The sequence below is a fragment of the Esox lucius genome, chromosome 14 (genome assembly GCF_011004845.1).
Source record: "Esox lucius isolate fEsoLuc1 chromosome 14, fEsoLuc1.pri, whole genome shotgun sequence".
Lineage (NCBI taxonomy): Eukaryota > Metazoa > Chordata > Actinopteri > Esociformes > Esocidae > Esox > Esox lucius.
In genome coordinates, this window is record NC_047582.1 from 5,281,351 (window position 1) to 5,306,360 (window position 25,010).

At 46.4% G+C, this 25,010-nt stretch overlaps 1 protein-coding gene across 1 annotated transcript in view; it reads right to left on the reverse strand.

Annotated features, from left to right (window-relative positions):
* Nucleotides 1–1,220: 1,220 nt before the first annotated feature.
* The window catches only part of ric1 (RIC1 homolog, RAB6A GEF complex partner 1), a 46,444-nt gene continuing 22,654 nt past the window's right edge, over nucleotides 1,221–25,010 (reverse strand). The window contains exons 3-27 of the mRNA XM_029125089.2: nucleotides 22,103–22,182; nucleotides 18,253–18,360; nucleotides 16,503–16,645; nucleotides 16,076–16,212; nucleotides 15,834–15,925; nucleotides 15,219–15,307; nucleotides 14,425–14,569; nucleotides 13,622–13,856; nucleotides 13,270–13,509; nucleotides 13,126–13,164; nucleotides 11,511–11,711; nucleotides 11,101–11,261; nucleotides 10,716–10,854; nucleotides 10,519–10,626; nucleotides 10,087–10,215; nucleotides 9,784–9,948; nucleotides 9,203–9,493; nucleotides 8,871–9,014; nucleotides 8,468–8,626; nucleotides 7,222–7,358; nucleotides 6,506–6,801; nucleotides 6,168–6,383; nucleotides 5,851–6,028; nucleotides 5,318–5,506; nucleotides 1,221–4,929 (exon numbers count right to left, since the gene is read on the reverse strand). Of these exons, the coding sequence (XP_028980922.2) occupies nucleotides 4,632–4,929; nucleotides 5,318–5,506; nucleotides 5,851–6,028; nucleotides 6,168–6,383; nucleotides 6,506–6,801; nucleotides 7,222–7,358; nucleotides 8,468–8,626; nucleotides 8,871–9,014; nucleotides 9,203–9,493; nucleotides 9,784–9,948; nucleotides 10,087–10,215; nucleotides 10,519–10,626; nucleotides 10,716–10,854; nucleotides 11,101–11,261; nucleotides 11,511–11,711; nucleotides 13,126–13,164; nucleotides 13,270–13,509; nucleotides 13,622–13,856; nucleotides 14,425–14,569; nucleotides 15,219–15,307; nucleotides 15,834–15,925; nucleotides 16,076–16,212; nucleotides 16,503–16,645; nucleotides 18,253–18,360; nucleotides 22,103–22,182 (4,119 nt within the window). The 3' untranslated portion in view covers nucleotides 1,221–4,631. The remainder of the gene's footprint in view (nucleotides 4,930–5,317; nucleotides 5,507–5,850; nucleotides 6,029–6,167; nucleotides 6,384–6,505; nucleotides 6,802–7,221; nucleotides 7,359–8,467; nucleotides 8,627–8,870; nucleotides 9,015–9,202; nucleotides 9,494–9,783; nucleotides 9,949–10,086; nucleotides 10,216–10,518; nucleotides 10,627–10,715; nucleotides 10,855–11,100; nucleotides 11,262–11,510; nucleotides 11,712–13,125; nucleotides 13,165–13,269; nucleotides 13,510–13,621; nucleotides 13,857–14,424; nucleotides 14,570–15,218; nucleotides 15,308–15,833; nucleotides 15,926–16,075; nucleotides 16,213–16,502; nucleotides 16,646–18,252; nucleotides 18,361–22,102; nucleotides 22,183–25,010) is intronic.

Below are 25,010 nucleotides of genomic sequence, written 5' to 3' on the forward strand. Positions count from 1 at the left end.
AGGCTGGGAAGACTGAATCTGCAATAAGTAAGCAGCTTGGTGTGAAGAAATCAACTGTGGGAGCAATTATAAGAAAATGGGAGACATATAAGACCACTGAATCTCCCTCGATCCGGGGCTCTACGCAAGATCTTACCCCGTGGGGTCAAAATGATGGTGAGCAAAAATCCCAGAACCACACGGGGGGACCTAGTGAATGACTTGCAGAGAGCTGGGTCCAAAGTAACAAAGGCTACCATCAGTAACACAATACGCCGCCAGGGACTCAAACCTGCAGTGCCAGACGTGTCCCTCTGCTTAAGCCAGTACATGTCCAGGCCCGTCTGAGGTTTGCTAGAGAGCATTTGGATGGTCCAGAAGAAGATTGGGAGAATGTCATATGGTCAGATGAAACCAAAATATAACTTTTTGGTAAAAACTCAACTCGTCGTGTTTGGAGGAAAAAGAATGCTGAGTTGCATCCAAAGAACACCATACCTACTGTGAAGCATGTGGGTGGAAACATCATGCTTTGGGGCTGTTTTTCTGCAAAGGGACCAGGACGACTGATCCGTGTAAAGGAAAGAATGAATGGGGCCATGTATCTTGAGATTTTGAGTGAAAACCTTCCATCAGCAAGGGCATTGAAGATGAAACGTGGCTGGGTCTTTCATCATGACAATGATCCCAAACACACCGCCCGGGCAATGAAGGAGTGGCTTCGTAAGAAGCATTTCAAGGTCCTGGAGTGGCCTAGCCAGTCACCAGATCGCAACCCCATAGAAAATCTTTGGAGGGAGTTGACAGTCTGTGTTGCCCAGCGACAGCACCAAAACATCACTGCTCTAGAGATCTGCGTGGAGGAATGGGCCAAAATACCAGCAACAGTGTGTGAAAACCTTGTGAAGACTTACAGAAAACGTTTGACCTCTGTCATTGCCAAAAAAGGGTATATAACAAAGTATTGAGATTAAGTTTTGTTATTGACTAAAAACTTATTTTCCACCATAATTTACCAATAAATTCATTACAAATCCTACAATGTGATTTTCAGGATTTTTTTTTCTCATTTTGTCTCTCATAGTTGAAGTGTACCTATGATGAAAATTACAGACCTCTCTCATCTTCTTAAGTGGGAGAACTTGCACAATTGGTGGCTGACTAAATACTTTTTTGCCCCAATGTAAGTAATTACATGTAAAACAGTCTCAAACATGATGAAATATCAATTCCCAAAGAAATTTGTTTTAAAATAATTTATTGTTCTTTATGTACAGGAAAAAAGAAATTAGTAGAAAAGGCAAAACAGTATCTACACTGTACACTGCATTGAAGACCTGTGTGCATGGCCCAGGTAATGTTTCTGCATCAGATAGGCAATACTTCACAGTACAATATGAAGAGTCCTGTTCCTCTCAGATAGTATGTCTAACAGCAATACTGTGACCCAGATATGTTCCTATAACAGCCTTGACACAGGCTTTGCATGAACCGAGTACCAATGATGGCAAAACATCCTCTTGTCTGACTTAGTTCCAGGGAAAAGCACGGACCAACCTCAAAAGATTTGTCCTTCATGAAAAAAAGAAAGAAAATTGACTGGAAATGAACGTGAAAAGGTGGATCCTTCTCAGAAGAGGCGAGGGGATTCGTTGTACCTCTTTGCATATACAAGATCTTGCGTCGACTTGCACGGACCACATCAATCCAAGGCCTCTGAGCATTGTCTTTGGTTCGCTTGGGTTTGCTGTAGGTTTGAGCAGTAACTCACTGCATATACTGAACTGAATGCAGTGGAGATAGTGTATCGCAAAGCACGTCAAAGCTGCGTATAGACAAGACCAGAGATTTTCTCAAAAACTCCAGACCAATAATAATTAGAATCCGAATAGAGCCAAAATGGGACACATACTACAATTAATCTTTCTTGTACACTCGGACAACAGTCAGCTGCGACAAAACAAAAATGTTAAAAATACATTTTGGTCTGTATGAGTGATTGCAAAAAAGGAACAGAGAATGGAACAGAGAATGCAAATAAGTGAAAAGAAAAGTGAAAAGGATGCATATAAAAAACAAAGTTGAAACAAAGTAACATTTCAGAATTGCACAATTGAATACTGACATATTGTTAATCAGTGGACACCACTGTTTACTTTCTATAACTGCAGGGACCTAATTTTATCGAGGAACTGAGCCTAGGTTCACAGTTAGGTAAAACAAACCGTGAAGTTGTGGAAGAGGAACTGCAATCTTACTGATCTCATAGGAGAAATCTAAAGTGGTCCTAGATCTAATTATTACAGAGTAGGGGACCAGAGTTAGACTGCCTGTGAGCTCTTTAAAGGTCAGGCGGGAGGGTGTAGTCCTGGTCGCTGGGATTAATTACGACTCAGACGACTACAGTTTGAGTTGAGGGAAAAACAATTAAATAATTCTAATACAGCCAAGACAAAGCTGAACATTATTCAGAATAGAAATAACACAACCAATAAATAATAACACTATCCATCATAAAAGCTTGATTCCATGTCAGGACACTTTGGAATTATAGAGTTAACAGTCTTGGGGTTCTATTCAATCTATTGCAGACAATGCAGCATTAGAGCGAGATTCAATTTGAAAAGCAACATCCCCATGTCAGTGTATCCTGTATTCACACTAGATGCTGCATATGTCAACTCAATCAGAAAGAACCTTCCACAAGTCTATAGCATGCACCACTGGTGCGTTACCGAATAGAGCTCCAAGTCATCGTTGTTATCATCTATGATCAAGATTTAGGTTCCAGCCATGTAACCCGGATGAGGGTAACCAATACACGATACAACTTAATGGACACAATCTAAATGCATTACATCGGTACCTCAAGCTCCACGGAAATTAAGCTCAATGATAGGAGACTCACAATCCTAACTTAAAAAGAAAACTCCACTGAAATGTGACATTGATTTAACACCATAGTGCACGTCAGTTGATTGTTTTCATCTTCTCCTAAAAAAAATACAAAACAAGCTAATGAAATGGAACTCTGGCATATGGTGCTATCGATACGAATCAAAAGTATAGTTTTGTTTCTCAGATTTGTTCCATGAGAAAGACCCCATTGAACAGTATTGGCTAAATTGTAGTGCCAAGCACGTGTGGTCAAGACCACCATAATCATTTGGTTTCTCCCCAGACATCATACATCAGACATATCTCTTCAGTGAGAAGTGATGGTTTGGTTGAGGCCTTTTCCAGCCTTGACTGACAACATGGACTGCCAATCCAGACCCCCAAACATGCCAGCACACCCCGTTTCAGCTTTGCTCTTGACCAACAGCATTCTCACACCATAGTCTTTCATATTGTAATAAGGGGACATCATTTGTCAAAGTTAACAATATATATAGATAGAAGAATATCATCACATTATAAACAAAGGTATAATAAAATATCTTAAAATACACTGTACAGAATGAGGTATGAAAATATGAGACCCCTCCCTTTTACACATCAACAAGCACTTGTTACAGTGCATTACATAAAACGTTCAGGCCTTGTCCCGCACACATAATTTAGCATGGTTTTCATGTTTCTTACCAAAAGTACCAACATTAAATGTCATCTTGCCCGACAACAAAGTACAATAAACCTTTGTACAAACTGTGAAAAAATATAAAGGTTTACTTTTCCATTTTGCGTAATGGCCGCCAATAAAGGTTTATATGTGACATGTCTGTGAGAATAACAGATGTTTTTTGTTGTTCACGGCTCGGCTGCTAAAGCATTGTCACAGGGATATGTCCTAGGAGACCCCTCAAACCACACCAACTGAGCAGTACACATTTCTATCTAGACAGACAAAGTAGTGCTGGTGAGACCAGAATGCAACACAAACAGTTAAAAGCACATTTTGGTATAAAGCTAAATTGCAACACAATCAGGAAAAAAAATAACATGTTTCGTGCTTAAACACAATCCTGGAATAAAGCATGATTAGCCCAATATTGATAATCTGTTAAACCCTGATCTGTGAAAGAATTCCTTTAAAAGAGAAAGTGAATATATGTAGAAGTTGAAAGCACCTCAACCATCGGTGCCACACATCATCTAAATCTTAGGTAAGTGTTTGATTTGTTTGGGCGTTAGGGATTTGTTGGTGTCCCTTCAAGCACTGTCTGCAGTGACTCGAGTCCATAAACGAGTGAATAATACTGACACATTTAACCACAGGAGTGGTTACTCCATTCCACTCTGCTCCAGCACTAAAATGGATAAGGATCTGGACAGGAGTGAAACTAATGGAGAATTACCCCTTGAGTTTCAGGCTTTTAAACATTTTACACCCCAAAGGATAAAGATACAGACAAACTATCACACGCACTCATTGTCAGTTCATAACATCTATGTTTGAATCAGCCAACCAACCGTTTCTAGACCCACAATGCAGTATTTTCTTTTAGTCTTTAGCTGCCCTGTGTCTCCACTGCCTCCTCTCACTTGTCTCGCGTCCCATCACACACCCCTTCACCCCGTCCGGTAAGGTCAGAGGACGGACAGCCTGGATTCATCAGTTTGCAACGGAAGAGGAGTGTTTGTTTCCTCCATTTATTTACTCCCCTTCAGACCATTTCCTCCCAGGTGATGTCAGGTGACCATGACGCAGGTCAGGACAGGGTGCAATCATAGGCCCCCTCTTCCACCGCCTGCTCCTCCTGCTCCGCTGGCGCTCCTCCGTCCTCCAACCCCAACGCCCCAGAGGGCTCCAGGGGCAGGGCCAGGCCCAGGGGAGCTGGCCCTCGAATGTCTTCCGCCCGGGGGCCTCCTGGCTGGGGCTCAGCCAGCTTAGAGTTGGGGTTGGGGGCTCCCGTCTGGAAGGCTTCTGGTTGGACCTGCTCCACAGCTGTCTCCATGAGCTTCTGCAGCTGGGGCCGGATCAGGTTGAGGAACGGCCTGTAGCCCAGGCTACAGGAGAAAGGAGAGGAAGACAGGACATATGATGGACGATTGAGAGGATTTGGTTTCCAATAAAGGCTGGTAAAAAATAAAGATTAAAGCGAAGCCCCAACAAAAAGACGCAAACATCTTCCTCAGTGTTATGAAAACCTAATGACATTGACAACTTTTTATAAATGGTCAATGTCTGTTATTTGAGAAATCAATGATTCTCAAAAAAGATACAGGCAGGCACACAGGCAGGCAGGCACACAGGCAGGCAGGCACACAGGCAGGCAGGCACACAGGCAGGCACACAGGCAGGCACACAGGCAGGCACACAGGCAGGCAGGCACACAGGCAGGCAGGCACACAGGCAGGCAGGCACACAGGCAGGCAGGCAGGCAGAGACACTGACCAGTCGGAGGAGGCCCACGCGTCAACTCCCAGCAGGCCAGAGCGGATGCTCTGGACGGTGTCAGGAGGAACCTCCGGGCTGTCCAGGAAGTTGACCACCTGTTTGATGACCGTGGCCTCTCTCAGAATCAGACCAATCACAACGCACCACTCCAGACAGCCCGCCTCCATGAACACATGCAACAGGTATCTGAGGACAGAAAGAGATCCAGCATGAGGCAGAAGGACCTTCTTTCCAGGATACAGGTTCCACCCTGTCCTATACCAAAAAACATATTCAATAAGGATTATCCATCGGAGGCATTTTTTGCCCAGGATTGACTTAATCTTTACCCCAGAAACTAAACAACAGACTAATAAAGGCTTACAAATCCAAGGAGAATCAATATCCATAAACAGGGCTGGGATAAGAAAGCACAAAAAACACCACCAGTAGAGAGAACTACTTCTGCCTCCACAGTGCACTATTTTAGACCAAGGCCAACAGATTGAAGTGTACCATTTAGGGAATGGGGTGTCATTGGGGAGTCGTACCGTAGCTGGACCTGCGACTTGTGCGGCCCCTTATTGGCCAGCTCCATGGAGATGTGTTCCAGCTCAGACTGGGTCAGACTCAGGCTGGAGAAGTTCTCATCCACCATGGTCCATTCCCCATCCACCATGCTGCTGGTCTCGGTCAGGTCTGTGGCTGAACCAATACTGCATTCTTCCACTGGGAACAGGGAGGGAGAGAGGACAGGGAACAATGAGGAGAGAGGGATAAGGAAGCAAATAAAGATTAGAAATTAATTGAGAGAGGGCAGGCGAGCCAGAGAGGCTGATATAAGACATAAATGTGCAGGGCTGCTTACTTTTGTTGGTGAGTGGTGAGAGGAAGGCCTCCTGTGTGCGTGGCCCTCCGTGGGAGGAGGCCGTGTCCGTCTCTTTAGGTTCGGGCCCCAGGGCCCCCAGCCCGTCCAGCCAGGTGTGGTTGCTGTTGCGCTCAGAGTCCTGTGGGGGCGCTGTGTCCATGTCACTGTTCAACAGGCTGTCTGCTGACTGGGACTTCAGCAGCCGCTGGCTAAGAACTGGAGGACGGAACGTAGCCGAGCACACACACACGCAAACACACACACGCAAACACACAGTTACTAATCGTCACACTGATTACAATAAGGTCCATGGGGGACATACGTACAGACACACTCACCCGTCCGACGGTGTCCGTTTTTAAACGGCGAGCTGATCGAGCACGCCGGGATGACAGGAAACGGCCAGAGGAAGTCTTTGTGCAGACGCTTCAGCGCCGCGACAAAGTCGTCGACCCGCGCCACCCGCGTTCGCTCGCGGCACAACCAACCGATCAGCTCGAAGCCCAGCTGGGCGGAGAAGCAGCCCAGGTCTTTGAGGCGCACCTGCTCCAGGAGGTGGCGGGCATGACGCCACAGCATCATATCGATGTACATGTTCTCCGCGCAGTCACCGTCCCTGGACCAGCGCTCTGACCTAGCCGGAGGCGGAGAAAGGGAGTGAGGTATGAACGGAAATGTCAGCAGCACGACCAGTGCAAATACCACAGGATCAATTCCATACAACGCACTTCAAGAGCTGCACTGAATGAAGCGCTTGTCCGCCAGTAATGACAGATTAAGGAGGATTTGGGATGAATGTCATGTTGAGGCAGTTTTCAAAGACAAGAAGTGTTCAAAGTTAGATTAGCTGAATGTCGTAATAGTGTGTGCAAAAACAACATCTACGTTTTCCTTTTATTTAGTTCAAATAAGGAAAGAGAAATGTTCTCTAAGAGATGTTGAATGCACAAAATCAGACAGAAAAACTATTTTCAGCTCATTGAAACCAGCATTTCACAAGTTGTTATGTTCAGTATTTATTGACAATAGTCCTCTTGTGTTGGCCCATACGAACCCCTTGGATGAAGGCCCTGAAGGCATGCTGAAGGTTTTCTGCAGGTTGAACTTCCCAGCTGTGATGCTGTCAGCTGACAGTGAGAGACTGATGCTGCGGTTCCTGAAGAACTCAAAGCCTCCTGTGGAACTGGGTTCCTGTGGAGGGAACACAACGAACCAACCCGTCACTGCATGGGAAGCATGAGAGGCCGGTTTAGGGGAGGATGGCTCACAACAGACGACCGGAATGGAGGGAATGTAATGGTTTTTAACATGTGGAAACAATAGGTTGGGTACCGTCCCAACAATTCAATTTCAGTTGTTACTTTTAGCCTGACGGAAAACATAAGGTTTCAAAGTAAGCCCCGGGAAAAGCAGGCTTATTCTTGAGAAATAGTATAGCCAGTTGAGCATTTATAATCTAGAAATGCATAAATGTGAGCCTTAATGCTGCCAGCACTGTTGCACCAGGCATACCACCATCGGCTTAACTCTAAAGCTAACTGTGGTCGGCCCCTGGATGGGTGTGGTACTAAAGGGCCAGTAGAGAGCACTCTGGTCTAAATACAAAATCCCAATGCCACCAGGGCAATGAATGGGAATTGCCCAGTGTACAGTGTAGTCTTTCAGATGGGGCATTAAATTGGTGTCCTGAATCCCATAGCCCTTTGTCTGAATGTCTAATTGGCTTACGATTTCCAACCCTGTAACCATATGAAATGTTACAGTAGGTACTTGACTACAACCATTTATTCCTGAGGACAACAGCGTTAGGTTAATTATGAAAATGTCACATGTGCAAATTTGTCCTTCACCATTAGACAGTTGCCAGAAACGTCCAGTATGTGGCAGCTACATTAAGTCTCCATGTCCATTATCAGGTTAGATAAGACTGCTTTCTCCTATTGTGCACCAGAGGCATGGAATAGGCTCCAATCTATGCTCCAGGCCGCTACACATAGATTTAAGAGCTTCCTGTCAATGAGCCTTTCCTGGTAAAAGCAAAAAGCTTCACTTAAATGTGATAGTGAGTTTAAAAGCCTGACCGTTCAGAAGGAGAGTAAATGTTTCCAGTCATCCGAATTGAGTTGCTGAGTTGGTTGTACTCCATGTTCTAATGTTCTGATGCGTTTTGTTAAATGATCCCGGTAAAGCCTAGCTGCTTTGACATTCAGTCACAATTCCAAAGGAACTGTGTAAATTATTTTTCAGAAGTCACAAAATAAGTGTAGCAAGAGAACCTTTTTAAAATGTGTTTCTTATACCTGAGTCGTCGGTGTTGGGGGCGGGGTCTCCATCTCCCCAGAGCCAATGGCCTTTAGGAATCGGATCATGTGACGACAGAGGTCCCACTTGCCCTGCTCCAGAGCTGTGTTGAAGAGCAATGTAGCGTGTTGCCTGCTCACCGCTGGAACCTCCATGTTCTAGACACACATACATTATCAATACAAGGCCTTCGCAACTTTACTTTACCTCCAACCCTAGCCCCAAACCAAAATCCTAAAGCCAGCCCTATTCCCAAACAACCCCAAACTCCACCCAAGCCCCAACTCTGACCCTAGCGCAAACCCTCGCTTACACCCTAGACCACAGCATAACCCCAGCCCTGACATCAGGCCCCTTGGCTCACGGGATCTGAATCTTCCAATGCCAGGAGAGTCCATGTACCTGTAGAATGATGAGATAAGACGCTGCCGTGTCCAGGTCCTGAGCCATCAGACACTCCTCAAACAGATCTTTTGGGTTTCCCACGGCAGCAAACAGGTAGTTCCACAGGGCGTACTCAGTTTTCCGGGCACAGTGGACGATAGTCTGGAGGTAGAACACATGAACAAATGTACATATTTAATGGGACATTTGAAAATGCATTGGGCGCAGCAGTGCACATGTTAAAAACCCTCGAGGACTTTAAAAGCAGATGCAGAGTTGGATGTGGGAAAAACACAAAGAATGAGTCGCCGTTTCGCCCAAGGTCGAACGGAGGTCCCTTCGTCTCTCACCTGGAGGAACAGGGGGAACTCTGTGATGAACTTGGCCACGGTGGGGAGCAGCGGGTCGGGAATGGGCTCCCGGGAGGTGGCTTCCTCCTCCAGCACCACGTGGACCATGAGCTCCATGACGTGGGGGAAGTAGGGGAGCGCTGCGCAGGACTGGGCCAGGAGAAGGGCCTGCTCACCCAGGTTCCGAACCAGCAGCTGACGCAGAATGTGGTGGAGGTAGATTTGGGAGGTCCTCTCCACCGTGCAGTAAGGGAAGGCCACCTCTAGTGGCTCGCGACCCTCTCTGGGACTCTGTCAGAAAGACAAAATAAACATTGCATTTCTTTTTCAACTGACTTGCTTTCAATGTAATACATACAAAGAAACGATTGTATATATAAATACAAAGAAACTAAAATTTGACAGAAAATCGGCAAGCACAAACACCTTTTCCACTACTCTCGTCAACAGGGTCGAAATTTGATTTGGGGCCCAGTATGCCTAGAACCGACTCTGATCCTAAAACACCCAGCGAACCGATCCAAGCTTGAGGAAGTACATGGATTTATCCCTACAAGACTGAAATATTCCGTCTACAGTACCTGGAGGCCGTCGTAGAGCACGGTCTCGTTGGACGCCCCCAGCACCAGAGCGTCCTCAAACAGCACGGCCAGGGGGTAGATGTTGATGTGGAAGGGGAGCATGATGCGCCGGGACAGGAACGAGTGGGGCTTGCGGTGGTCACGCGGGAACAGAGGCAGCCACACCTTAAGATAAACGCGACGTAAACCGAATAATTAACTTTTGAAGCGATGCAGCCATTAAGACCAAGTGAAGTTCTGCTTATCAGAAAAAAAACCTAAGGTCAAAATCAAACATTAATCAGCAACAGTCAATGATCTGACCTTCATCCCGGCCTCGCCGCAGGATAACCACAAAGCCTCCAGCAGGTGGCGCTTCTTCCTGTTGCTGCGGCACGTCGTCCACACGTTCTCCACACACTGAGCTAAAACAATTGGCGGGCTGAACGGCAGCTGCAGAGTGGAGAGAAGGCACAACGTCACGTGTAGACAAACTTGGCCCCACACACGCTGAAAAACACTGGCACCACCGTGAACACAATGGCCGGCTTCGATACATTTCAGTACAGTGCAATACAATTTAGGCAATATTACGCAAATTATAAAGGATTATTAAAAACTGTCGTTTTGCTACATCAAATTTGCATTTACAGCCTTCTGTTATTGGCACAACTTTTTGCATGGAAAATAAACCCTCGGAGGAAAGCTTTATCTCTAGCTAGCAGGTTCCCTCCCTCCAGTAGGTCCGGGACTCACCAGTTTCTTCTGGTCCTCCTTCTCTCGTACCTGGGGTCCGGAACGGTCTCTTTGCAGCATGATGAGCTGGCCAGCCAGGTTCAGCATAATGCTCTCTGCCATACAGGCCTAACGTGGGGACAGGGAGACGACAGTTACATTTCAGTCATTGGCTGTGGCTAGAGGTCAGGGGGTGTGTGCTGTGTAGTGATGCCTACCTGCTGTGGGGCTTTGAGCGTAATGCCGGTCTCAGTGCGTACAGACGTGAGGGTGACTGACACCACCAGGGCCGGGTGAGGGATGTAGCGGGACATGGAAACCTCCTGAAGCAGCGTCACACTGGCTGAAGGGTTGGGCCTGAGGGGGACACATGCAAACGCTTCCTATTTTACCCACGTCGGGATCACTTGCCTACTCCCTAACCTCAACCATCTATAGGTTTCATGCCTAAACTTAACCTCACTCCAACGTCAGCCAATGTCACGGGGTGAGCATTCAGGGATTTTGGACTTTCTTTTTACGACTCCACACATCTCTGTTAGGAGATTTCTCGCACGCGTCCCGGCTGGTGAAAAGGTTGTGCGTGTGTGGCTCCGTTCTTACCCGTCGTGTCTCCTCTCGATGCTGTACAGGCAGATGGAGCAGTCGGCCCTGAACAGGATGATGGTGTCTCGGAACACGTTGAGCAGCAGTGTGTTGGACTGCAGCTTGGTTATGGAGGCGAAGGCATTGTCCAGGTTGGACGACCGAAGGTACAGACGCAGCTGCAAAGGGTCAAGGGGGCGAGACAAAACACGGCGTGGAAAGTCAATACGGGTCCTTGCCTTGTCGATCACTCAATCGACCTACTAGCTAATCAGTTGACCAATCAAAAGTATATGTCAGTTACAGAGCTAATAATCAGGCATGCTTTATAGATTTTTGGAAGCAAAATTACCCAAATGTAATATTAACAATAGGGTGGTGCCCTCAAAATCGTTAAGTTCTGTAATGTTCCTTCACGGTCTCCTCACCTCTTCCAGCTGGTCGATAAAATTGTAACAGGCGACGACGACAAAGTCCTTCCACCACGCCAGACCCCCAGTGACTGTCATGTTCTGTTCCTGAGTGATGTTCCCGAACAGTTTCCATTTCCTGGTGGCCATGGAGTAATGGGCAAACCCCCGTCTCCCTGCCACCGCTATACACTGACCTGCTGTGTCTATGGCTGCAAACTAAAGGCACACACAGAGACATCACTGAACCAGCTCACCAGGCAGGGGAAGTTACACACAGAGACAGACAGACACGGAAAAGACAGACACGGAACGAGAGACAGACAGACACGGAACGAGAGACAGACAGACAGACAGACACGGAACGAGAGACAGACAGACAGACAGACACGGAACGAGAGACAGACAGACAGACAGGGAACGAGAGACAGACAGACAGACAGACACGGAACGAGAGACAGACAGACAGACAGACACGGAACGAGAGACAGACAGACAGACAGGGAACGAGAGACAGACAGACAGACAGACAGGGAACGAGAGACAGACAGACAGACAGGGAACGAGAGACAGACAGACAGACAGACAGGGAACGAGAGACAGACAGACAGACAGACAGACACGGAACGAGAGACAGACAGACAGACAGACACGGAACGAGAGACAGACAGACAGACAGGGAACGAGAGACAGACAGACAGGGAACGAGAGACAGACAGGGAACGAGAGACAGACAGACACGGAACGAGAGACAGACAGACAGACAGGGAACGAGAGACAGACAGACAGACACGGAACGAGAGACAGACAGACAGACACGGAACGAGAGACAGACAGACAGACACGGAACGAGAGACAGACAGACAGACAGACAGACAGACACGGAACGAGAGACAGACAGACAGACACGGAACGAGAGACAGACAGACAGACAGGGAACGAGAGACAGACAGACAGACAGACAGGGAACGAGAGACAGACAGACAGACAGACAGGGAACGAGAGACAGACAGACAGACACGGAACGAGAGACAGACAGACAGACAGACACGGAACGAGAGACAGACAGACAGACAGGGAACGAGAGACAGACAGACAGGGAACGAGAGACAGACAGGGAACGAGAGACAGACAGGGAACGAGAGACAGACAGACACGGAACGAGAGACAGACAGACAGACAGGGAACGAGAGACAGACAGACAGACACGGAACGAGAGACAGACAGACAGACACGGAACGAGAGACAGACAGACAGACACGGAACGAGAGACAGACAGACAGACAGACAGACAGACACGGAACGAGAGACAGACAGACAGACACGGAACGAGAGACAGACAGACAGACAGGGAACGAGAGACAGACAGACAGACACGGAACGAGAGACAGACAGACAGACAGACAGACACGGAACGAGAGACAGACAGAAACGGAACGAGAGACAGACAGACAGACACGGAAAAAGAAAGACAGACTCTAATTGGCGGCAAAGCGCAGATGAGGATTTTGTATGGGGTGTTTTGCATTGATCCAACTACTTAGGCTAATGTAATGTAACCACACAGTGAAACCCACACAGACAGACACGACAGTCACCACCACATAGTTGGACAGGTGCCTGACTCACTCACCCGTATAGGCCAGTTGCTCTCTAGATACGTGCTGTGAATCTACAACAGAGGAAAACGCTGCTTCATTTCACCATTAAGACACTAAACATCATCAAACGAGATGCGATTTGAATGATTCGGGACGGACTGTTTCTGAGCTCATACCTGGACCACGTGCCAATGCTTGTGTCCCAATAAAGTGCTGAGTCCCTGAGAGGTGGAGCCGGGGGAGGGGCCTGGGGGGTGGCGGAGGGGGCTGCCCTCCCGGCAATGAGGGAGGTTGTGGGGGTGTGGGGTGTGGGGCGGGCGGGCGCCCTCTGGACTGCCGGACGGGACCTGGGCGGGGTCGCCGCAGGTCAGGTAGAGGCGGTCCTCACCATGTAATAGCACTTGCTCCTGGTTGCTCTGTGGTGTGCAGACAAGAGGGGGGTTGTCAAACAATAGTCCATACATCCGGGTAGTGTCTGTATTCTTGGGACACAAACAAACATGTGTCATGGGGGGTCGATAAGCTCACCGTGCAGGGGTTGACGGTGAGGGCGCTCTTGATGAAGTGGAACTGAAGTATGCCCGCCTGCTGGGTTTTGGCCGGGGGCGGAGCATCCATGTTCTCTACGAGCTCCGCCTCCCCCATGGTCTCTACGAGTCCCACCTCCTCTTTGCTGGTGATGACCCAGAGGTGGTAGCCCTCCGCCCCCCAGCACATAGACGTGACCTTTATAGGCTCCTTCTTGGTGCCGTCTGACCGATATCTGGGGTAGAAAGTTCTCTGTTAAATCTTATTATCTAATTGCAGAAGAATCCATCTGACATGCTTTTCTGGCAAATCAGCAAAAATAATGTTGAACTTCTCCTGATTTTAAGATGTCGCATATATATAAAAACACAAGCACATATGAAGTACATAGGAAATACAGCCTGAGGAGGTTGAAAGTCAGTACATCACGGTAACCACTGTTCGTATGCATAACATGTTTGCAGTACTCTATATAGCGCAGACCTTTAAAGGTGCCCTACTGCTATTACAAATGGTCAGTAAAAAGGATGTCATGTTGCATGGCTTTTAGCCAATCAGCATTTAATGTTTGAACCATGCAGTTTAATCAATTCTATTTTCACTTATTTCTCTCTTTTAAGAGTTCCTCAAAGAGCTTGTAAAAGGCTGCCCTAGAGTATCAATTTGAAGAACCCCTAAAGGATTCCACAGGAACTTTCATATTGAGAGGGTAGGTGAATTAGAGCACTGCCAGAATAAAATGTAGGAAAAAGAAACAGAAGAAGAAAAAAAAAGAAAAAAAGTAAAAGAAAGACATCACTCACGCGAAGTCCTCCCCTAGTGTACAGATGAGGTGTGCACCAAACACACTCCACAAAGACAGACCACCGCACTCCCAAGTCACCATGGCAACACTGTAGTCGGGGGACCAGCGGATCAACTTCACTGCGCCGGTCTTGTTCCATACGTCTGAGGGCGAAGATGAGATGCAGATTTGATTACTGAAACCTTTCCAGGAGTTCATTTGGAAGGCAACACCAGTTAAATGCAGTCAATATCCAATTCAATTAAGCCACTTAAATATGGTTCACCACAGGACTAGAAAAAGGAAATTACTATGTTTTTACACTACTATGGTTGCTTTGCTTTAATAGTGATTCAGCTCTTGTTGATAAGAAGCAAGTCAGAAGAGCTGACACTAAACTAAACCCTGTGATGTAATTTAGCTGGAAGTAATCAAGAGGTTTACACCTTGCGGCAATACCAGACACTTCCAGTAGGGGGTGTGCGCCACAAACAAACCAGTAGGATCTGCTGCATCTCGACATGCACAGAAGCTCTTTTCCACACTTTTCCAAGTCAACAATAATGAAACAATACTAAGCAATAAAACCAGATATCAACGAGACCAGAGTAGTAGAAAAGGTCCAGAAAAGACTAGGGTAGAAAAACTGCACTCATGTAGCTCCAGTCAGCAGAGCGTGGTGCTTACATCGCCCAGGGTTGTGGGTTCAATTCCCACACAGGGCCGATAAGAAAAAGAAAGTATTGATGCCCTCACCACTGTTAGTTGCTCCGGATAAGAGGGACTTCTGAATGACTCACTGTGAAGACGTACCTGGGTAGTGTTTCGGGGTGAGTTCCAGTTTATGGGAGAGCTGCATGGATCCTGTAGTGGTGTCAATTGTGTATACCAGCACTGAGCCACTGGAATGGAGAGAGAAACACAACTGGAGTCATAAACAGGAGAGACACAACAGCCACTTTTACAGCCAGGTCAGAGGCATTCTTGTTTATTACTGAGTACCGGCAATAAACGTTTCCCAAATGAAAAACACCCCGCTGAAATAAGGTGACACGAGCCGGTGTTTAATGAACAGAAAGATTTAACGGTTGGCGAATTCGGAGACAGCGACCGGCTCTTCATTATCTAACGGCACCCGGGTTCTTGCTCATCTGCTGACCTCATCACTACCAGCCTGTGTGTCGTGCAGGCCTCTTCTAATCTGCTGCTTTAGAGGAATACTAATTACACAATCAAGAGAGCCGGGGTTCGGTCTTAGGCGAGTGTCTGGGTGAGAGAGAGAGAACGCTAGAGATGAAGAGATACAGAAAGCGAAAACACCTCTGACTGAATGTTGCCCTGTTGGCAGATTGTACAATCTGTGAGAACTCCTTATCAAGGAGCACGCCAATCTCACAAACACACGTACACACGCGCGCATGCACGTACCTGGCACAGCCAAATGCCATCAGCCTGTACTTATTGTTGACGGCCACACACGTGCCGTCTGTAACATCTGCTGCCCAGACGCCCTGCAGCTGCTGAAAAGGACAACAAAAGACGTCTAGGTCGTTGCCCGTTAAACACACACAAACACATTATCATCCACCCGGTCAGCCGTCGTGCATGGTCGTTTACCATGAATAAAACACAGTTGCAAACACACACACACACACGTCTCCATCTCTCACATCTGCAGTGAAGCCGCTAGCCACAGGCGTGATGAAGCCCAGTCTGCCGTCATCGAGCACGGCAGCGAAGCCGTCCAGGGTCAGGCAGTACTCCAGGTCCCTGATGTGGACCCCCTCCAGGTCCAGAGATGGGCCGCCTGCAGGGGAAGAGACAGACCAACATCAGGTCCGACGTCGGGCTGGGAGGAAACCCTTCAGCAAGTATTCACTCGGGATGCAGAACGTTTGTCTAGTTGTACACCGCTTAACAGAAACGGACTGCAGCTTTAGTTCTTGATGGTTATCTCGTTTTCCTGTATCTCTAGTATAGCTAGTCTGAAAGGTGATTAAGTCTTCCCGAAAGACTGAGGGAACTGAATCGTAATGGCATCGTTGGAACTGACCCCCGACCCGGGGAAAGGGGGGGGTTGACGCTGAGACGACTGACCTCGTGCTGACTGGAGGTCCAGGGAGAACGGGACGGTGCAGAGACTGACGGCCTTCCTGCCGTTAGCGACCCCGTCCCAGTGGAGGATGTGGAGGTAGCCATCGGCCGTGGACACCAGGAGGTCTTCCTGGAGGGACTGAATACTACCGAGACAGAACACAGCGGAAATGGAAATAAATACCACACCTAAACACGGCAACGGTGACTAGAGGCCAGGAACTAGTGCCATGTGACTAGGCCAGCCATCATGTTGAGACATGAAAATGAATACATGCATTTAAATGTGTTTACATTCAGAGGACTTTTATTTTCAGTCAGGGTGAACGTGTTGTCTAGAGGCCAATGCACAAGATGACGTGTTAGTAACTGGAAACTTTACTGCGGAGAGATGGTGAGACAGAGAAAGAGATAAAGAAAGAGCTAAGAAACGAGGGACTATTTTATGCCTCGCTACTGTTGTCTTTCTGTCCGGCTGTGCGTCCCATTAGCACCAGGCTTTAAAGCCTCAAAATGTGTGAGAGCAAAAACAGCTGTGTGTGTGTGTGTGTGTGTGTGTGCAGCACGATAAAGGCAAAGCAGGCCATTGTCAGAAGACTTGGGGGGAAGCTCGCGGAGAAACATTTATCAACAGCCCATCTACCAGGTTCCGAGTGGCTCCAATAGTACAGGACGGTGGTGCGTGTAACAGGCTGTGCCATTCCCTTCCCATGGGGATCCGGCTCACAAAAGTACAGAGACGCAAGCACACGCTGCTGTCGCTTAGGAGAGGAGCTTCCACTAAACAACTAAACCAATGAATGTACATGGGCAGAAGAGGACCCCATCTCCCACACACCAGGGCTCTACTGGTACCATTCAAATAACTTCCCCGCTCACTGTAGTGGTTGTACAGTAAGAGAGACGGAGAGGGTAAGAGGGCGCAAAATGAAATGGGCGGGGGAGTGAAATTAGAGAGAGGGGGAAAAATGACAGACGGAGGGAGAGAAGCTATTGGTTAGAGGAAAAAGGAGCAGGAGGCTCGATTGAGCGCAACGATTGATAAAGGACTCAGTCCTCTGACTGTCGTGTGGCCACAACTGAGCCCTTCATCTCTCCACTGGGGAATAAGGCTGAAGGAAACTGGTGTTTCCAGGCCCCAGGAAAGAAAAGGGTTGAGTTAAGACATTTTGGGAAATATTTTCTATTGGAAACATTCAGTTGGGTGGCTGTCCATATTGCTGTGTAATGTCCTGCAGCTGAAATATTATGTTTGATGAAAAACATAAAAAACATGTTTCCTTTACTGCAGCTTAACCTCAATAAACTACCATTATGCTAAACTTAATCCAGCACTAATACCTAACCAATAATGTCAAAACCTTAAACCAAACTAAGACTTGAGTTTTACCCTAAGTTTAACCAGTAATTTACTCTTCCTTAAAAGGCACCAGCAAAAAGTCCTAACACATACACGTCTTTTAGGTTTCACTACCGTGGCCTTTTCAACAGAATGTAGTCGGTGAAATAAAAAAACCCAGGTATAAACCAAAACGCAATAGATCTGTACTAGTCCATCTGGCGGACGTGAGAAGCATCATGAAGGAATTGAAGTCGCAGCAGCATCATATTGGTTTGGAATGAGGAAATGTATTCAGCCAAAAAAAGAGCACAATAGCTGAGGTAAGTAGCATGCAGTGACCAATGGAAAACACTAGATAACGAGGGAAAGAGACACCAGTATTTATGAGGGGTGTGTGTGGTTTGTGTGTACCTGGTGATTGGAGCCTCCAGGTCTATAGGCCTCTTCATCTCCAAGCTGAGAGCAGGGGCACATTGTTCCTCTTTATAACCTGGGGTGACCTTGACACGCGGACTCCCTCTGTAGCGCGCGCGCGCGCGCGCACACACACACACACACACACACACACACACACACACACACACACACACACACACACACACACACACACACACACACACACACACACACACACACACACACACACACACACACACACACACACACACACACACACACACACACACACACACACACACACACACACACACACACACACACACACACACACACACACACACACACACACACACACACACACACACACACACAGTGAGGGGACGTAAGACAAATAGCGTATGTCATTCAAGGGTGAGTTTAACCTAATGTCCTGTACCTTACGAAGACAAAATCAAAAGGCAAAACAAAAGATTAGCCAAACGACTGGCGCTCCAGTATAATAATTATGCCTATCATGAACGTTCAGAGAAAAGGATGTGTCTAGTGAAACCTCCCTCAACAAGTCCAGACTTGGTCCAAATTCCTGACTGCTTTGATATGGAACCTGGTAAGACACATTGTAGCAGAGACTTTGAATAGTGTGGTGTTGCTGAGGTGTACCTGTTTGCAACAGGGAGTGTCAGCATAGTCACTATCTTTGCCAACAATAGCAATACACAATATCTCTACACATGCAGACAGGAAGGATGCTTCTTTGAAACATGTATACAGACTAGTCCTTCAACTCTGTGTTTTCCCATTGATTCACTGTCAGCTGAATAGGTTTGGGTGTTTAGTCAGGTATCTGAAGGTAGAAATGGTGGAGAACATTTCAGGCATTTGTGTGCATGTACAACAATGATCATCCCTGAGATAGCTACAGTCAGCAACTGGTATACCGCGGTGCCGTGTCTTCCAAATTATATTTTACAAGGCAGCGGTTTCGTACAGCCACCATCCACACTGGGCAGCAAAGATCTCTCCGACAGTTACACAGCTGTACTGAGCGGGTATGTTAATGCTACAGTAAAATACGCTAGCTAGCGAGGACACAGGAACTACAACCAACAGCTTAAAATGCTTACAGATTTTCTTAACACTTGATTAACCTCCAGCATGCCCAGGCAGTGATGCCGACAGGGGCACAACAACGTGAACGTTGTCCCGGGCCTGGGGGGCCCATTTGGTTGGCTTGTTAATTAGTCAGTCAATGTTCGTATTCAGTACTATCAAGAAAGTTACACAGTTATTAAATAGAATAATTGCACTGATAAAGGCATTCATGTTTTTTCTCGTTGCTGTTTTTTTATTCCGAGTTTTGATTAAAACGTTTTCTGTAAAAATGGTTTGTTCTACCAACTGCCAATCAACGATACCCATACACCAACAGCCAATCAGAGTGATACCCTAACACCAGCGTCAACACAACTTTGTTTAAGTTGCACTAGGTAGGATTTTTTCAGTAAAAAAAAAAATTCAGTGGAATGTCAATTTATAATATTTGGAGCATGCCGCTACTTCCCAGACAATTCTGTTCCAGCAATCGCATTCCAGCCAATCCCCTTCTGCAAGGCAAGCTTTCTTCCTTGGCTTATTTTGTGAACACGCATTTTACCTGGATGATATTATATACAGCATAAGTATGTCATAGGGAGCGAAGTTTGCGTATTATAAAAAAATATAATGGCAGCTAGAGACCCAGACGACAGTCAATTCCTCCCATGTCTAGTACACTACAAAAACAGCAGCAAAAGAAGACTTAAACCAACTCTATATAGTTACCAGGAACTCTAAGCTAACGTTAGCAAGGCTAAGAAGAACGTGGAACTCTGAGATTTATGGTTTTGTTTTAGTTTTTAACCTTGGAATCGAATTGGGCATCGACAATTGTGGAATTTCACTGGTATTGGTATCGACTAATACATTTCTGGTATCGTGACATCCCTAGTTTAACATTAACATTTTACAAATTTGGCAATAAACATTAGGTAAGCAGTGTTAGTTATCATCATGGGCATTTTTATTAGAGGTTCTCTGAAGGCGAATCCCGATTGTTATTATTATTCTCCTCCCCTTCTCTGCAAAAATGTCATGGTAAAACATTCTATAAATTGGCATGCAGACGGTCCATATGTGTCACAACTCAGATTAGAGGACTCAGCCAGATCCAACTATAGGTCGAAATATAATAAGCTGTTAAAGCCTGTGTCAAATGTATGTACGACAATTTCAACTGTTAGTTTCTCTATACAGCAAACAACCTATGGAATTGACATTGATTGGACATGAAGAGGACCCCACCCTACCTAATCTGTCAATGCCCAAGTTTGTAGGTCAAAAGATAATGTATGACAGCTAGTTGAAATTTGACCATTGTCACACAAGCTAACTGCTAAAGCTAATTTAAGCTTCAAAAATAATCTGGTCTTGAAATGTATATCGGATTAACCCACCCAATGATACATAGACTCTAGGAACTATTCCCTATGAATGGTGATTATCACTAGTGGTTACGTAAAAATATGACCGATCCACAACCTTCCAAAAAAAATGTATGCCAAAAATAATATTTTAACAAGAAAAGGAACCAGGAGGCCAAAGCAGAAGGTAAAAAAATAATATTTCAGGCCTATCTTTAAAGTTCGCTAACTCTCCTGTGCGCAACTCCAGTCCAAATATCATCCACTAAATCTAGGCAACAATCACAATAAAATAATTCTAAAATTACTATCTGAATTTTGACAATTATAAACGTTCAATAACAGGATTAGTCCAGACAGCTTTAAGTATTAATATGAAGGAGGAAAATTGCATCCAACAGGAACAAGAGAACCATGTCCTGTTGAATGGTATCATTCTAGAAGCAAGGTGGCCGTAGAATCCTGAGTGCCGGTTCTTCTTTTGCATCTCCATTTGGCATGTCAGTGTCAGCAGTCACAATTACATATATCTAAGTGGCAGCCTCTCTCCTTAATTAGGATCTTTACAAGACCTACACCAGAGAGTTTGTGTTCTATGCCCTCCTTATCCATTATTTTCCAGTGCCTGTGGCTAGCATCCAGAGCGGAGCTGACAAAGTACACACACACACACACACACACACACTTAAAATTGCATAAGCCACTTCACTTGATTTAATGTGCAGCCGAAAAGGTCGAATAATTTTGCAGCTGACTCTCTTTCCCAGAATCCTCTGCCCAAATGTGCTGTACAATAACATAGGAACTAGGCTAACGGCAAAGCAGTTTATGGGAAAACAAATCAGCGGGATATGAATTCTATCAGGAGGGACAATGCCAGGTTTTGCCTCCCCTGGGGCCAGGCCTCTTGACGCCCCAATTTCAATCTACTGCGACCCACCCACGGGTCGGGAACCGACACTGAAAAACACTGCAGTACAGCATTCACAGTTCACCTAATTAGGCTTGACGTCTGCCGTGGCTTTCAGCATGCAATTATGTCCTGAACCACAGCCAATTCCTCAGGCCTACTGGCTTATACACTAATTATCATACTGTATAGACCATTTAAATTCAAACATGGACTTCAAAGCCAGTTCCACTGCTTTAACTTTTCTTTCATTATTATTGCCCTCTAATCAAGGATGCAGTTAAACCTGGGACACCAGGTGTGTGTAATTAATTATCAGGTATATATAAAAACAAAAAACAGTAGGGAGCAGACCTCGTTGTGTTATCTTTTTGACAATGTCACAATATCATCTTTGGGCTAGTTGAGTGTCCCTCGAAACCAAAAACCCAATTTTTATTTTCTTTCTTTTTAGCTAGTTCCCTGTCCTCCTTTTAAGAAGTTGAGTACTCACTTTGGATAGACCGGCTCGTAAAGATACTTGTCCTCTCCTCCTCCCACCACGTCAAACAGGAGGATGTAGCCTTTGGCAGCCTGCAGGGGTGGAGGGGAGAAAGAGAAGCGGGGTGGGGGGGGGGCAGAGAGAAGAGAAAGAAGAGATCCACATTATTCATGAGTACGGTCTGGCCTGGGTCATGCCTGAGATAAAACTCTGAGTCACCAATGAGGGAATGTGAGTTGGTGTGTTATTGCATCCAGTCTGCAGTATACCCCCTCTCCCAATCTCCTGTCACTACTGCTCAGGCCTCATTACTGCTCAGGCCTCATTACTGCTCAGACCTCATTATTGCTCAGACCTCATCAGTTAGGATAAAGAGCTTCTTCATAGCTTTGGCCTTGCTCTTCTGACAACTGCAGTCGAGAAAGGAAAATACTTCCACCTAATGAGAGTTGTTTTTCTGAAATGTGGGGAGTTTTTTAACAAGATTCAGGCAAAAGCGTAAAGTTGCTGAACTTCCTTTTGAAGAGCACAACATAATTTCCACAACAGAAGTTCACAAATAAGTATGCAGTAAAATATGGCCTTGTGTTGGAGAGAGTGGGCCAGTGAATGACATCTGCATGGTCTCACATCGCCTGTGCTGTTCAAAGCAATGAACTGGGCAAATGTTTTAGCCTAACAACCAGCAACCCAAAGAGGTCAAGGCTACCTGGAATACCCTTTGACATTTATACAGAGCGGCAGTCAAAGGAGTGCCGGGGGACTTATGAAATACAATGAGGAGAGACGCTCATTCACACGGGTTGGAACAACAAGTACTCTGGCAATAATACCAGAGAGGAAACGGCTTCTGGAGCCAAACTTGGTTCTGCTAAAGACATTAAGGTCGAAGAAGCTGAAGCAGCCACCAGGCTCAGCCAATACATTGGTTCTTAACTATTTCAGAAGCACCAGTCATGCTAGACCTGTGGTTCTCACTGCGTTCACTTGGTGTCCTAGGTTTGAATGTGCTAGAATGAAAACCAGCAGCACAGGTCCCGATGAGAATCATGGTCTTCGATCCGGATGGACATTCTCTTTTAACGTGTATGATAGAAACCCACAAGCAAACTAAAACAGTTCAAACTGTTGACAGCTCTCATTCACAGCCCTCATTGGGCTGAAAAGGACTGCATAAAAAACATGACTGACTGATATTGATTGATATATTGATTGAATGTCAGGCATCCAAGGAAGAATAACCCAAAGAGAGACAAGACTAAATAGAATTACATGGCAGTTTCTATGGAGACATGATACAGAGCTCAGGAAGATTAGCTAGTCCCATAATTAAACATGGCATTTCCATCAATTCCTGGTTGGATTTAGTGATGCTAAAAATGCTAGAACAGGAAGCCCTTATGAAACAAAAACTAGAATACTTATGTATATATGCATAAATAGCTATAAAATATCACTGTCAAAAACAACAATAAATGAGTCCATGCTGCTTTGAACCAAAGTCGTTGTGTGGCAGAGCCAAAGCCAGAGAAATAGGAGAGATATTGAACAGAGTGGTGTGACCAATACTGGCAGGAAAGTGTGGCAAAAGGCATGAAAGAAAGATTGCAAAACCCGGGGGGGCGCGGGTATTTTGGAAGCACACAGCCTGAACTTTCTCAGAGTTCACGCTCCGACCTCATTCCAATGACAGACAAACACATGCTGCCTCAGTGACTGGGAGCTGGCTGGGAGAGAGTCAAGCTACAGGGGGATTTGTGCCCTTTTTACACTATAGTGACAGCCTTAACCATACTGTGCTGGCATGGAGCTTTTCATATTGACAGTTCCAGCAAGTATGGAGTGCACATGACTGACCCAAACAGTGCAGTTTAAACCTGGTTTGACTCTGGATCATTCTATTGACAGTAGCTTTATCATAGATGGGGTCAATTCTATTCCAATTCCATTCAATATACACTGAAGTGCCAGAAAAACTGGTACACCAGTCTAACACTTTCATTGTCCACAATGATGTTGTATTCCAAGGTGTAGGATATCAGTGTGTTCTACAGCATGTTGCATGGCATCCCAGAAGTATTAGATAACGTTGAGATCCGGGGACTTAGGTGGGAATGGCAAGACTCCATACTCAGATGTGTGTTCCTCTACCCATAATTTGCAGTGTCTAGAGTTGGTGGAGCATTGCCTTGTTGGAAGAGGCCAAACCCATCAGAATGAACATAGGACATGAATGGGTGTAACGTCAGAAAGGATGCACACAGAGTTCACCTGTCAGAGTTGTTTGTAGATGTACCAGGGGTCCCATTGAATGCCAGCTAAACAAACCCCATACAATTTAGGAGCCACCACCAGCCCGTACAATGCCCTTGTGACATGCGGGTTCCATGGCTTAATGGGGTTCTCTCTACACACGGATCCTTCCATCGGCCCGAAACAGTTGAAAATGCGACTCGTCAGACCAGGCTACTCGATTCCAGTCATCAAGTGTCCAGTGGCGGTGTTCCCGAGCCCAGGCGAGGCGCATCGCTGTGTGTCCAGTGGCGGTGTTCCCGAGCCCAGGCGAGGCGCATCGGTGTGTGTCCAGTGGCGGTGTTCCCGAGCCCAGGCGAGGCGCATCGGTGTGTGTCCAGTGGCGGTGTTCCCGAGCCCAGGCGAGGCGCATCGGTGTGTGTCCAGTGGCGGTGTTCCCGAGCCCAGGCGAGGCGCATCGCTGTGTGTCCAGTATTCATCAGGGGTACTGGAGTTGGGCGTCGGCTCCTAAAGCCCCCATCCCGGAGGGAACGCTGCACAGTCCTCACGCTGATGTTAGTGGAGGGCCCAGTATTGAATTCAGATGCCATGTGAGGCAGTGTTACACGCCTACCGTGTGAAACCATTCTTGCCAGCTGATGCTGGCCACGTTCTCCCAATGTCTTTT